We start from the raw sequence: 12,367 nt of genomic DNA on the forward strand, positions 1-12,367 counted from the left end.
AGGAGTGACTATCGGCCTTTTAGTTTCCCCAGACTGTCTGTCCTGAAGTGTGGCGCAGGCGACAGCGACCCACGCTCGGCATGCCTTGGTAAGCAGGCAGAACAATTCAAATTGACACTCATCATCACCTCATTATTTCATTATTATCTTCTTCCGAGTCATTTCCAATTCTTCAGCATTCACAGGCACTCATTCCAGGGCTGAATTGGTAAACAGTCCCACCTACCTGCCAGTGTTTATCTGAGCAAGCTCCATCTACAGAATCCGGGGTAACAGCGTATGATCTCTTTTCTTAGCACAGGCACTTTCTAGGCTCTATCTATCTCATAATGGGAATCAGGAGTCACTGGTCGTCAGCTAACATCAGCAACTGTAACTTCTTGAGAAACTCGCGTACGACGTATCTGGAGAAAGGGATTGTTGTCAGAGCTCGTGTTGAGCATCTGAATGGAGCCAGCAAGCCACTCATCCCGCCTGATGTCCACCAATTTTCTACACGTTTTCTGCATCCAGAGGATTCGGAGGACTCACACATTGGAGTGTCTCCGAAGAGTTTGGTTGCTGAAAGCTCACAACTGAGAAGATCCTATAACCGTGCATCATGTCTATGCTTCGCTTCTCGTTGAGGTTCAGTTATGAGCTCTTATTAGGCTCCTACGAGGTTGGTACAGCTATCCACTATATATCATCGCCCTGAAATGGCGATATATCATTTATTTACTTCTTAGCGAAGGTGAATTCAAATAATACGAGATTCGTAGCAAGACATTTTCAGGAACACTCGAGAGTGACTGCATACTTCGACCTGTCTACAGTCTGGACATGGATCGCTATAGAACGTCCTCCTCATAACCGCCTCTCTCAGCTGACCAACATCATCTACCATCTCAAACCCAAACTTCTTGCACACAATCTGCACATTCCCTCCTCTTCTAGTACCCCTCAGGAGTCAGGACAGACAACAATAGCCTTCCGCGGAGTCCGCGTACAGATCCCCTAGCTCGATCAGACTGACAGGCGCCTGGCTAGCCGGGTGGAAGTAACCACGCTCAGCCTAGAATAGGGTTGTATCCCTTTGGCACCGGCCTCAATTGCAATTGTGAGTCGAAGAAATAATGAGACGATGCTATGTCCTAGAGAGGACCTAGTATGCGACGGAATATCGTCACATGATGCGTCCCTGCGGTTTAGATGTGTCGCAGGTGTCTCTGGGGCCTAGAGGATGTCCTTGGTAGTGAAGAGGACGCCCGTCAGTGTATCACTGTTGGACATAGTGAGTGCCACTCACAACCTACAGCATCCCTCCGAGCAAATAATACGAATCCCCACTTTGTTCTCATCTTGGAGTTAACGAGGGAAAGTCTCAGAGGAAATGGAGTGGCTTTGTGAAGGCTAAAGGAAAGGCATAGACTGGATCGATCCACAAGATAAGATTGATAATTCGTTTCCCATCTTTCCTGTCTTTCCTGTCATTCCAGACTTCCGAGACTGCCGCCATGTGATAACAGTTGGAAGACGATGGAGTCCTACTAGGAGTAATGCTCCCAATCAGAATCCGTTGTCGCATGTTCGAAGCCAAAGGTGTGCTGTTGAAAGTGAAAGATGATAGGAAAATATTCGGACATCAACATGCTTGGCAGGACACGCAGTCTAGGTATGCAGCCCGGCAGTCATGGATCGTAGCGCAGGGAAATAGACAGAATACGGTTGGAGAAATGGAGCGATATGCATTAGGTATTGGCTGACTACTACGGTACTAGATGCGTGATGTCAAGAGCTAGGTATCTTATCGATGTGTATCTACAAAGTACTTGATGGTGACGAAGACACCCAAATAATCCATGTTGGCAGCCACGACTTGCGTAATCCGAGCTGAATTATTGTTATTATTTACTGCTATCTAGTTGAATTGAAACAAAGAATCGTCCCACTTGGAACCAGAATCCAGGGGGCATAGCCATGGTGGTTGTCGGGAGCCGGGACTCGAGAAGAGGAGCTGTGCTCTATTGTTCGGCGAAAACATGAGTACACTACTCCTCAATTAGAGCAGTCCTTGCTCACCACTGCATGACCAAACTCAATGAAATAATAAAAAATGCAGTGATGAGAGACCGAAGAATTGAACACCGACAAGCGATTGATTTGAAAAGAATTCGAAGGGTGACTGGAGGAGTTTGGGTGTGTATACGTGTCCAGCTCTGCCCGGTTGTCTACACTTCAGAATGTGAGGTTTTTGGATGGAATCATGAAGAGAACAAGAACTTGTTGGTTGATCAGGCAGAGTGATTTTTAACGGACAAGCGGAAGGCTGTAATCATCTTTAGCCCCTTTTCCTCTGCATCTAATTGGAATCCTGCGGATATTATTTTCCCTCCTCCTTCCTGTCGATTTCCCATCAGGGGCATCTTGAGAATACAGCGTATGTACTCTGTAGGTATACTTCCTCCCCTCTGTCTGTTGTTTGTCCCTGTTGATGCCTTAACCACTCCCGCAGTGGTTACTGAGAGTCTGCCCACTGTTAAGCCTGGAAACCTCAGGCACCGACAGGTACCCCTCCAGTGAAGCAGCAGCAAAAGACCCACACCGTTAGTCTGTTTTGGGGATAGTGGCGGAAGGGGACCCAGTTGGCGCTGTTTCTTCCTCTGACGCTAATCCTAAGAAGGATTAGTTACAGTTTTGCCTCGGCGGAAAATTAAAAAAAAAAGAAAAAAAAAAAAAAGAAAAGAAAAAGAAAAGTGCCTCTCGAGGGGTCTGGCGATCCGGCCGTTTGCTTCGATTATTATTATCTACGAGCAGTATTTCTACTTAAAAGGGTACGCTGTACCTCTCTTCTTCTCCATCTCCCTTTCTCTTTTTCTTCTCTCATTCCCCAGGCTTCACTTCTCTGTGTTGTTTCTTCACCAGCTACTCACTTTCTCTCTCTATTCAATTGTCTATTTTCATATTGCGCGTGAGAAACTACCCTTTCTGTGCTAAACCTTCCATATCTTAATACATCGTCCCCTTTAAACAAACACACCGCCACCATGTCTGCTCGTCCCCAGAATATCGGTATCAAGGCCATTGAGGTCTACTTCCCCAGCCAGGTATGTCACCATTTCCAATTCTTGTTCTTTGGTTGTCTATCAACCTCATGCCTGCTCAAGATACTGACAATGCGGATAGTGTGTTGACCAGGCGGAGCTGGAGAAGTTCGATGGCGTGAGCGAGGGGAAGTACACAATTGGTCTGGGACAGACTAAGATGAGCTTCTGTGATGATCGCGAAGGTATGATCCTCCTCTCTCTCAAAGAAACACATGAGCTAATCATCCTTCTTGCTTTTTAGACATCTACTCCGTCGCCTTGACCACCCTCTCCTCCCTCCTCAACAAGTACAACATTGACCCCAAGTCCATTGGTCGTCTGGAGGTCGGCACAGAGACTCTTCTTGACAAGTCCAAGTCCGTCAAGTCGGTGCTGATGCAGCTGTTCGCTCCTCATGGGAACACCAACATCGAGGGTATCGATACTGTCAATGCTTGCTACGGTGGTACCAACGCTGTCTTCAACAGCATCAACTGGGTCGAGTCGTCCGCTTGGGATGGCAGAGATGCCATCGTCGTCTGTGGAGACATTGCGCTTTATGCCAAGGGCGCTGCCCGTCCTACCGGTGGTGCTGGTGCTGTTGCCATGCTGATTGGTCCTGATGCCCCCATCGTGTTCGAGCCTGGTCTCCGTGGCAGCTACCTCACCCACGCTTATGACTTCTACAAGCCTGATCTCACTAGCGAGTACCCCGTCGTTGATGGTCACTTCTCCCTCAAGTGCTACACCGAGGCCGTCGATGCTTGCTACAAGGCTTATGCCGCTCGTGAGAAGGTGCTCAAGGAGAAGGCTCAGAATGGCACCAACGGAGTCGAAATCGATGAGACTAAGACTGCTCTGGACCGTTTTGACTACATCCTGTTTCACGCCCCTACCTGCAAGCTGGTGCAGAAGTCGTACGGCCGCATGCTCTACAATGATTACCTCACCAACCCCGACCACCCTGCCTTCGCCGAAGTGGCCCCTGAAGTGCGTGATGTAGACTACGAGAAGTCCTTCTCTGACAAGACCGTTGAGAAGACCTTTATGGGTCTCACCAAGAAGCGCTTCGCCGAGCGTGTGCGCCCTGGTCTCGATGTTGCCACCCTGTGCGGTAACATGTACACTGCCACCGTCTATGCTGGTCTGGCCAGCTTGCTCAGCAATGTTACCTTCGACCCCAGCCAGCCCAAGCGCATTGGCCTCTTCTCGTACGGCAGTGGTCTTGCCAGCTCCTTGTTCAGCGCGAAGATCGTTGGTGATGTCTCTCAGATGGTTGAGAAGCTGGATCTGCACAACCGTCTGAACGCCAGAGCTGTCCTGCCCCCCCAGGCTTATGATGATGTGAGACTTTTCTTTCCCTCGCCCGTTCCAGCTATCGAACTTGACTAACCATGATTCTCTTAGGTCTGTCTTCTGCGTGAACACGCCCACTTGAAGAAGAATTTCAAGCCTTCCGGCAACACTGACTCGCTCTTCCCCGGCACCTACTACCTGACCGAAGTTGATGACATGTTCCGACGAAAGTACGAAATCAAGGCCTAGATCCTTGTTGCCACGTGATGATTTTCCTTCTCTCCACTTTCTTCTTTCTCCGAATTTGCGCTCTTCTCTATTGGATATGTCCAAAGTTTTAGACGGTTTACTTGTTTCCCTCGGGCAGCACACGGTGTGTTGATACAGCACCTTGATAGAGTTCTGCAGCAGACGATCCTGCTGGCCTTTTTTTTTTTATCTTAATACCACGTTTTGGGATTCGCCATTCCCCCAGAAAATTAGGGGAAAGGATCATACTATCCGAGTGGGATTTGCCATCCGACAGCACTGGAATGCTTCCGGGTTTATGAACAGATGCGATGGCTTTTTTTTTTTATTTTATTTTTTTTATTTTTGTCCATAATATCTTCTAATTGAGCTATTACGACCTCTACAATGCCATGTTCTTTTTGATGACAAACATTGATCATAACTCTACCATCCATATGGGCGGCATACCTGTTCATCACCCACAACCTAGTTTCTGACGGCGATGTCTAACTGTTCCTTGTGCTATTGATTACGCATCCCTGTACGCACTGTAGGGTAGGATGGCATGCACTTCGCGATTACTATACTCCGTGTTGCATTTCTCTCTACCTTCGCGGTCCGCGCTCCTCTTCCTTCCCTTAATATCCCACTACTACTGTCCCTCCCGATCTCAAAATACACTGTTGATTAAACTTGATTCATTTCTCTTTTTACTAGCAGCTGATTTGTCTATTCCAGAATGGCATTCTAGCTCATCTGCACACATCTTCAGGGGTGAACCACTCAGCGAGCTTGACGCCGAGGTGAAGGATGGCCCGGCGCCTACTGCGACCACATCCACTGCTCTCGGCTTCACCAGCAACTCTCTAGAGAAGAGGGTATTCTTAGAAAAGAGCAAGATCGATAGATCCTGAAACCAGGACATGTCGACGTGGACGATCGAGGCACTTCCGAAATGGTTCTTGTGTGTCACGAACAGCTGTTTCCGTTGCAATTACTGCTCCTCTCCGGCGCTTCGAGGACTCAGACCAGTACATCACAAGGAGCCACGCACCCCAAAGGTATCACCAGTCGATTGTACCTGACTCTGTATCTGTTTGCCGCCCACTGACGAATGTCCAGGCGTTACGCTCGTCCCTCTGCAACGACTTTCTTCATTAAATTAGCTATAATTACCGAGAATAGCACGAAACACAAGTGTTGCCGATTATAGATCTTTTTCTTCCAAGTCGACGTCGCGCCATTCCCTACAAGGAATGTGTGAGGATCATGTTCAAGTCCTGAAGAAATGAAGCAGATGCAAAAATTAGTAACATTTTGACGCGCGACTGCCAGATGAAACACTGTTCCTGGCCGGGACGGCTCCATGATCTCGCCTGTTTCGTGCATCTTCACTGGCAGATTCGGCAATCCGTGTTGCGAGATCCTCACTTTTGGCAGTCCTCAGTACCCAATATGGCTACTTCTCTGGCGTCAACTTGGAGCCTCCTCCATGTTTCAGGTTGTTCTATTCTGGATCTGTCTGTCGGATGCTTTTTTTATACATGGACCGGATGGTTCCTGATCGAAGAGCATTTAATGTCCAAACATTCTCCGTCTCAATGCTTCAAGAACTCCTCAACTCAGATAGATTATGACTCGACTGTGTTAGCCCTTCGCTCTGAAACAAGTGTTCATCATTCTCTTCTCACTTCTTCTTCTTCTTCCCTCCGTCCTTCAGTTCGTTGGTGGACATTGCACATTGCTCTTTGACGTGTCTCAGGAAGCTGGCTCTTCCGTACACCCATCTGTTGATCACTCGTTGCGAAGACAAAAGAACCTTGCTTCTATTTTCCCTCATTGGATATCGACACCATGTCTCTCGACTATCCCTATTATCAGCCGATGACGCCTCCTCGACTGCAGTTGGTGGAGCCCATTGGAGCTTCTCACAACCGCAACGCGTCCGATTCGTCCATCTACTCCAATGACTCCTCGCCATGGTCTGCAATGACTGCCGGAACCAGTCCACGGGACGACTCTCCTCCTAGACATCAGCATGGCCCCGCTCTACTTCCAAAGATCAGATCGCAGGACGTTGTGATTGAGCCTGCGCCGGCTCCCGGACCCCAGCGCCAACGGCGCGTTCTATCCAATACACGAAACCCACCGGGTTTCTTGCCATACCCTCCCAGGCGTCGCGAGATCATCCAGCGCAATGTCATCGAGATGGCGGATTGCCTACCATTGGTGTCGCCAGCCTCAACCTCGCCCATGTACGGCTCTCACAATGGCTCTGCGCTGGCATCTCCTGTGAGCATCACGCCCTCGCACAAGCGCAAAATCTCTGGCGGACACTCTCGGTCTGGCTCAGTGTCCAGCATTGATGAAGCCACTCTGTCTCGTTATGGCTACCCGACCTATAGACACCTTCCAAAGTACACTTCTCCATCTGCGCCTGTGACCCCCGTGACTCCAAACATTGTAGTCTATCCGTCCTACCCCGAGTCCCCCCCTATTGACAGGTCTCGGTCGCCGGTTCACCATCAGAGCCATGCGGCGCTGGTGCTTCCGAATTCGCCGTACGGCTACGCTCAGGTCCCGAGCGCGCAGCCATCGCCGGTCAGGGTGGCCCATCACGCAGAGGGAGTGGCCGTTCAATCCACGACTTTACTTTCCTACCTGACCTCTTCGGTGCAGGCGATTAACCTTGTTCGTCACGTCAGCGTGGTGCCTACTCGCGGTATGCACGATTACTTCTGGTGGGACATCAGGAATTTGCGTAGCTGGACGTCGTTCACGCTGCCCACATTCAATTCGATCAATGGTCTTACCAAGCTCTTGAAAACCGCAATCCCCTCGCATCTGACTCCGCCAGTCGTAGTGCCAGGCTCTCGGCTTGCTCCAGAGTCTGAATCTGCATTAGTCAGTCTTGTTCGAGACATGTATGCGCCACGGGTCAATGCGGCGCTGGCAGTGTCCCAGGGACCGGAGCATCTGAAGCTCTACACTGCACCCAACGCCCGCGCCTCGAACAGCAAGAACACCGGGGGACCACATTTCCTGGCCAACTATGCGTCCGACACCGAGAAAACTAGCTCAGGTATGCCCCGTGGCCGGCTAGTGGGCATTGTCAAGAGCTTCGATCGCTGGAACACGGGCATGCGCCTTGAAGCGCCCCATCGCCGGGTGGAATACCTCAACGGACTGGCTCATCTGCAGCGCTGCATGCGGGAGCATTCATGCCGGTACGGCTTCATCATCACTGAGATCGAGCTTGTCTGCGTGAGAGCAGGATGCGATGAAGGCGACGATGTACCGTACTTTGGTTTCCTAGAGGTCTCCGCACCCATTCCCACCAACATAGCCGCGGATGTCGAACAACTCGGACTACGGCCGGGTTCCTTCACCCAACCACATTCCCCGGCACCGTCCCATGACCGTCTCTCACCCGCGTCGGACTCTGACTCTCTGCACTTGACAGATGGTCTCAACGTACCGATGACGGCCAGCCTGGCTCTGTACTTTCTGCTCATGCTGTCCAAATCGGTGCCCCTGCCGTCTCAGCCCTCTGCTCACCTCAACGTGGGTGGACCCGGTGCACTGACCCGGCAGCGCATCCTGCCGGAGGGAAAGGACAAATGGATTCCCGAGCCACAGATTGGCGAGCGGCGGGACGCAAAGCGAGTTCGGGGCTGGGTGTGGCCGCAAGACGCCTGGCATCGGCGCGAGGGAGGAGGCGTACCCCGACACCGAGCCAATTCAACGGGGGAGAAGCAGAAGAAATGGCACAAGTGATGTATTGACACTAGAATTCATTGTATCTATGACTATAGTAATGTAATTTCTACTTCTGATATGTCTTGCCTGAGTGATAAAATGGTAGCTAGACTGACCACCATCATTATAGTTATGAGAAAAGAGCAGCTCATCCTGTCGATAAGTCCTCCAGCGATCTTCACAATAGCCAATGTCGCTTGAGTCCCTCTTATCACCCCCAGGGTCCCCGTATGAAGGCACATCATTATCATCATCATCATGATCCTCCTCCCCCTCACAGGCACAAGCGGCACAACAAGGACCTTGGGATCCAAGTACCTGGGTGGACAATACCAGCAACCACCACAACCAACTTCATACATATATGATCCACGAGAACAGCACACCCCATCATGGCCATCCACATACACTACCTCACCAACTTACTCTCCTCCATCCATTTTATCAAACACCAACAACCTTACACCTTCATCCCCATACAACCAACCCAAGAATGCCCCCCCTCCACGACGTCCTCATCATCGGTGCCGGCCCCTGCGCTCTCGCCGTCGCCGCGCGCCTCCACGAACCAACCCCATCCGCCATGTTCACCGACGAAGAACACCAGCGCTACCACTGGATCAACAAGCACAGCGGCCGGATGGCACTCGTCCAGGCGCAGCGACGGAAGCTGAACGGCGTGAGGGCGGAGCCGTGGCGTGCGCACGCGTCGAAGCGCAGAACTAGCGACTCGTCGAGCGCGAGCGGAGCACCAGCATCAATATCGGCGGCGTCTTCTGTGCCGTCGCTGGCGTCATCCCTGTCTCCATCCTCGGTGGACATGGATACGGACATGAGCGGGGAGAAGCGGCTGGGTGCCCGGCGTGAGTCTGGCGTCTCTGTGCTCGTGCTCGACGGGACAGGCGAGCGGTGGATGCAGCGGTGGGAGACTGCGTTCCGGACGCTTGAGATTGCGCAGCTGCGCAGTCCGATGTTCTTCCATGTGGATCCCGGGGACCGCGACGGGATGCTTGCGTATGCGCGGGAGACGGGCCGCGAGGCGGATCTGTGGGAGATTGGTGGGTGTGTGGGGAAGGAAGTGAGCAAGCATAAGAGGAAGAAGAGGATGAGGGCGAGGGCTGTGTGAGTATCCTTCTCTTTATCTTCTACTTTCCCCCCCCCCCCTTTTTGTGGGAGCGGAGTGGGAAGGAGAGTGGGCTGATGGATACAGAGCCATGGGGGAGACCGAGATCGATGAGCGAGATCGCAAGGATTACTTCTCGCCGTCGACGGGGCTTTTCGCGGATTATTGTGCGAGTATCGTTGAGCGGTACGGGCTGAATGCGCCGGGGATGATCCTCCAGCGGGAGGTTGGGGATATCCAGTACGATTACGATGATGAGATCTCACCGTACGAGAAGATCTTCACTGTTACTGCGAGCGATGGATCGAGGTTCTATAGTCGGGCTGTCGTGCTGGCTATCGGGCCGGGGAAGACGAAGATGCTGCCCTTTGAGCTGTCCGCAGACGAGCGGATGGGCGCCTGCCATAGTACCGAGATTCGCGCATTCCCTAGTCCCAATGTGAAGAGGAAGATGCAGCAGAGGGAGGAGACAAACGTCGTTGTCGTGGGAGGGGGGCTGTCGTCTGCGCAAATCGTAGATATGGCTGTCCGGAAGGGTGTGACCAAGGTGTGGTTTATTATGAGGTCGGATTTCAAAGGTACGAGTGTCCACTGGGGCGAGCAGATGGATACTGCACATGATGCTAACCAGCGTAGTGAAACACTTTGACTTCGGATTGACCTGGGTGGGCAAGTTCAAGAACTACGAAAAGGCCGCTTTCTGGTCCGCCGACACCGACGATGGTCAGTCCTCGCTGCCCAATATTGCCGCTTTGGAACATACATTCAATGCTGACTGACCGCGCCAGAACGTCTCGAGATGATCAAGGTTGCCCGAAACGGCGGCAGCATCACGCCCCGGTACCAGAAGATCGTGAAGCAGCACGCAGCCCGAAACCGCGTGTCCATCCACACGCGCACCGTCATCTGCGACAAGGAGTACTGCCCCTTGACCCAGACGTGGCGGCTCACCACCGACCCCCCGATCCCAGACCTCCCTCCCATCGACTACATCTACTTCGCAACGGGGATGAAGTGCGATGTCCAGGAGATGCCGCTGCTGCAGCGGATGCACCGTGATTACCCCATCGAGACGAAGCAGGGGCTGCCATGCATCACGGACGACCTCATGTGGCAACCCGGTGTGCCGCTGTTCGTGACGGGGAGGCTGGCTTCTCTTCGTCTCGGCCCTGCAGCGCCTAACCTCGAAGGAGCGAGGCTGGGGGCTGAGCGTATTGCGTGGGCTATGGAAGACGTTCTGGGCCGGAAGGAGGCGGAAGATGATGAGGTTGGACGGTCAAGACAGTGTTTCTGTGGTCTGGGTAATCGATATGCCGAGCTGTCGGTGCATGCTGATGCGGACAATGACTTTGACTGTTTATGAGATCCAGCATCTCTCAGTGGCGGCAATTCGTTTGCTTCTGAGCTTTATGGCTTATGCGGCTAGGAATTTAACTCCAATGCACCCTTTTGGTGCGGCGTTGAGGCTCTCATCAGTCACCCTGCTGACGGGTACCGAGGATTTAGTTATGTATACTTTGTACGACCACGCAGCTAGCTAGTGGTGGCTTGGAGATATAATCAAAACTATAAACATTTAGTCATGAGAGTCCTCATCAGAGGCTGGAATAAGACTCGCCTGCATGATAGAACCAACTAGGTAGTCTGCATGCAGCTGTCTAAGCTGCTATCCAGTTCCGGTATACTAAGTCTGGTGCAGGGCACAGGTGATCTTCTTAAGTACCTTTCGGAGCGAGGTTGCGGTGAGATGTACTCAAGATGCAGTCTGTATTTGTAATACCAAAATAACACTGCTACAGCCTATCCAACAAAGTGTATTCTTGGTGGTATATGACAATACCTTACACATACAGCACCAAAGAATAATGATGCTGCCTGGAGGACCGACAGAAGTAAAGTCTCTCATACCTTACTTCGTCCTCTGCTTCTGAATTCTTTTCCATTTATCTATCCTGGTTTCTATCCCCCCTTGCTCTCTCCACTATCATCGCCATTATTATTCAGTCCCACACAAGCTCAAATCTTGTGATTCTTAAGCCTCATCACCTCATAGTTCTGACTCTCACTATTACCACTATGATAGTCACCAGCCACCACCGCCACATCTGCGCCACAGATCGATCCACTTGGGTCCCTGAGTAATTTGCGATGCTGCGAGCGCTAAGCTGAGCGGTTTGCTCTCCCCTTGCAAGTTCGAGATAACCTACCAGTCAATCCTATCTAACTAATTAATTAACGTTTGAGCAGGTTATCGAACCCAGCCGTCCACGGGTATCTCCATGAGGCCATCAGCCACAGAGAGTCCCATGGTCACTGAAGTGTGGCGTTCAGCGCCACCCCCCTCGATAGTTACTGATCCGGATGTCAACTGGCAACAGATCGAGCGAGCCGCCAGGTCAAGTCAGCACTACTGAAGAACAGCGAAAATGATGATTAGTTGTCGCCTGCGGAATGCAAATTATGCAGAACCTAGTCTCCAATGCCTAGACGAGAAGGTCGTTCAAGTTTCTTCCATCTGCGCGATGGAGGGCAGCAGCAGCAGTGAGCCAAGAGAGGCGCAGCAAGCAATAGTGAATTGGCGGCAGAGATCGATCCACTTAGAGCTCCAGAAGCAATCCAGATGCGCTCATCATCCCCGAAGGGTGAATTGTCTGGAATTTGCCCATCGCTCCAGGGATTGGCTCTTGACGATATGAGCTGATTTGACGAACCGGTCATATGCTTCGCACCGCTTTGCGCGTCACTGGTCCTTCATTGCATCAAGATTCTTGCCTCGGCCATACACTCGTCTCGATGTTCGAGCGTTTGGGATTGTTTCGTAGGCGCCGATGAGTGCTGCATTTGCGGTTGGGGGAGGTGTGGATGTGTGAAACCCCTGGCGTCTATACCGCTC

At 51.7% G+C, this 12,367-nt stretch overlaps 3 protein-coding genes across 3 annotated transcripts, besides 2 other annotated features; all 3 read left to right on the forward strand.

Moving 5' to 3' along the window:
• Positions 1 to 2,694: 2,694 nt before the first annotated feature.
• Positions 2,695 to 2,735: a microsatellite.
• A 291-nt stretch (positions 2,736 to 3,026) lies between these two features.
• On the forward strand, positions 3,027 to 4,610 carry erg13 (hydroxymethylglutaryl-CoA synthase; the record flags this gene model as incomplete). Its single annotated transcript, XM_001271069.1, has 4 exons — positions 3,027 to 3,086; positions 3,166 to 3,268; positions 3,328 to 4,409; positions 4,473 to 4,610. 4 exons carry the CDS (start codon positions 3,027 to 3,029, stop codon positions 4,608 to 4,610), a joined length of 1,383 nt encoding a protein of 460 aa, XP_001271070.1.
• Positions 4,611 to 4,926: 316 nt separating this feature from the next.
• Positions 4,927 to 4,957: a microsatellite.
• A 1,489-nt stretch (positions 4,958 to 6,446) lies between these two features.
• Positions 6,447 to 8,369, forward strand: ACLA_038560 (uncharacterized protein; the record flags this gene model as incomplete). Its single annotated transcript, XM_001271070.1, has 1 exon — positions 6,447 to 8,369. One exon carries the CDS (start codon positions 6,447 to 6,449, stop codon positions 8,367 to 8,369), a length of 1,923 nt encoding a protein of 640 aa, XP_001271071.1.
• A 475-nt stretch (positions 8,370 to 8,844) lies between these two features.
• On the forward strand, positions 8,845 to 10,837 carry ACLA_038570 (FAD binding domain protein; the record flags this gene model as incomplete). Its single annotated transcript, XM_001271071.1, has 4 exons — positions 8,845 to 9,473; positions 9,562 to 10,052; positions 10,111 to 10,197; positions 10,263 to 10,837. 4 exons carry the CDS (start codon positions 8,845 to 8,847, stop codon positions 10,835 to 10,837), a joined length of 1,782 nt encoding a protein of 593 aa, XP_001271072.1.
• Between the last annotated feature and the right edge of the window lie 1,530 nt (positions 10,838 to 12,367).

This window comes from Aspergillus clavatus, genomic scaffold, assembly GCF_000002715.2.
Source record: "Aspergillus clavatus NRRL 1 1099423829802 genomic scaffold, whole genome shotgun sequence".
Taxonomy (NCBI): Eukaryota; Fungi; Ascomycota; class Eurotiomycetes; order Eurotiales; family Aspergillaceae; genus Aspergillus; species Aspergillus clavatus.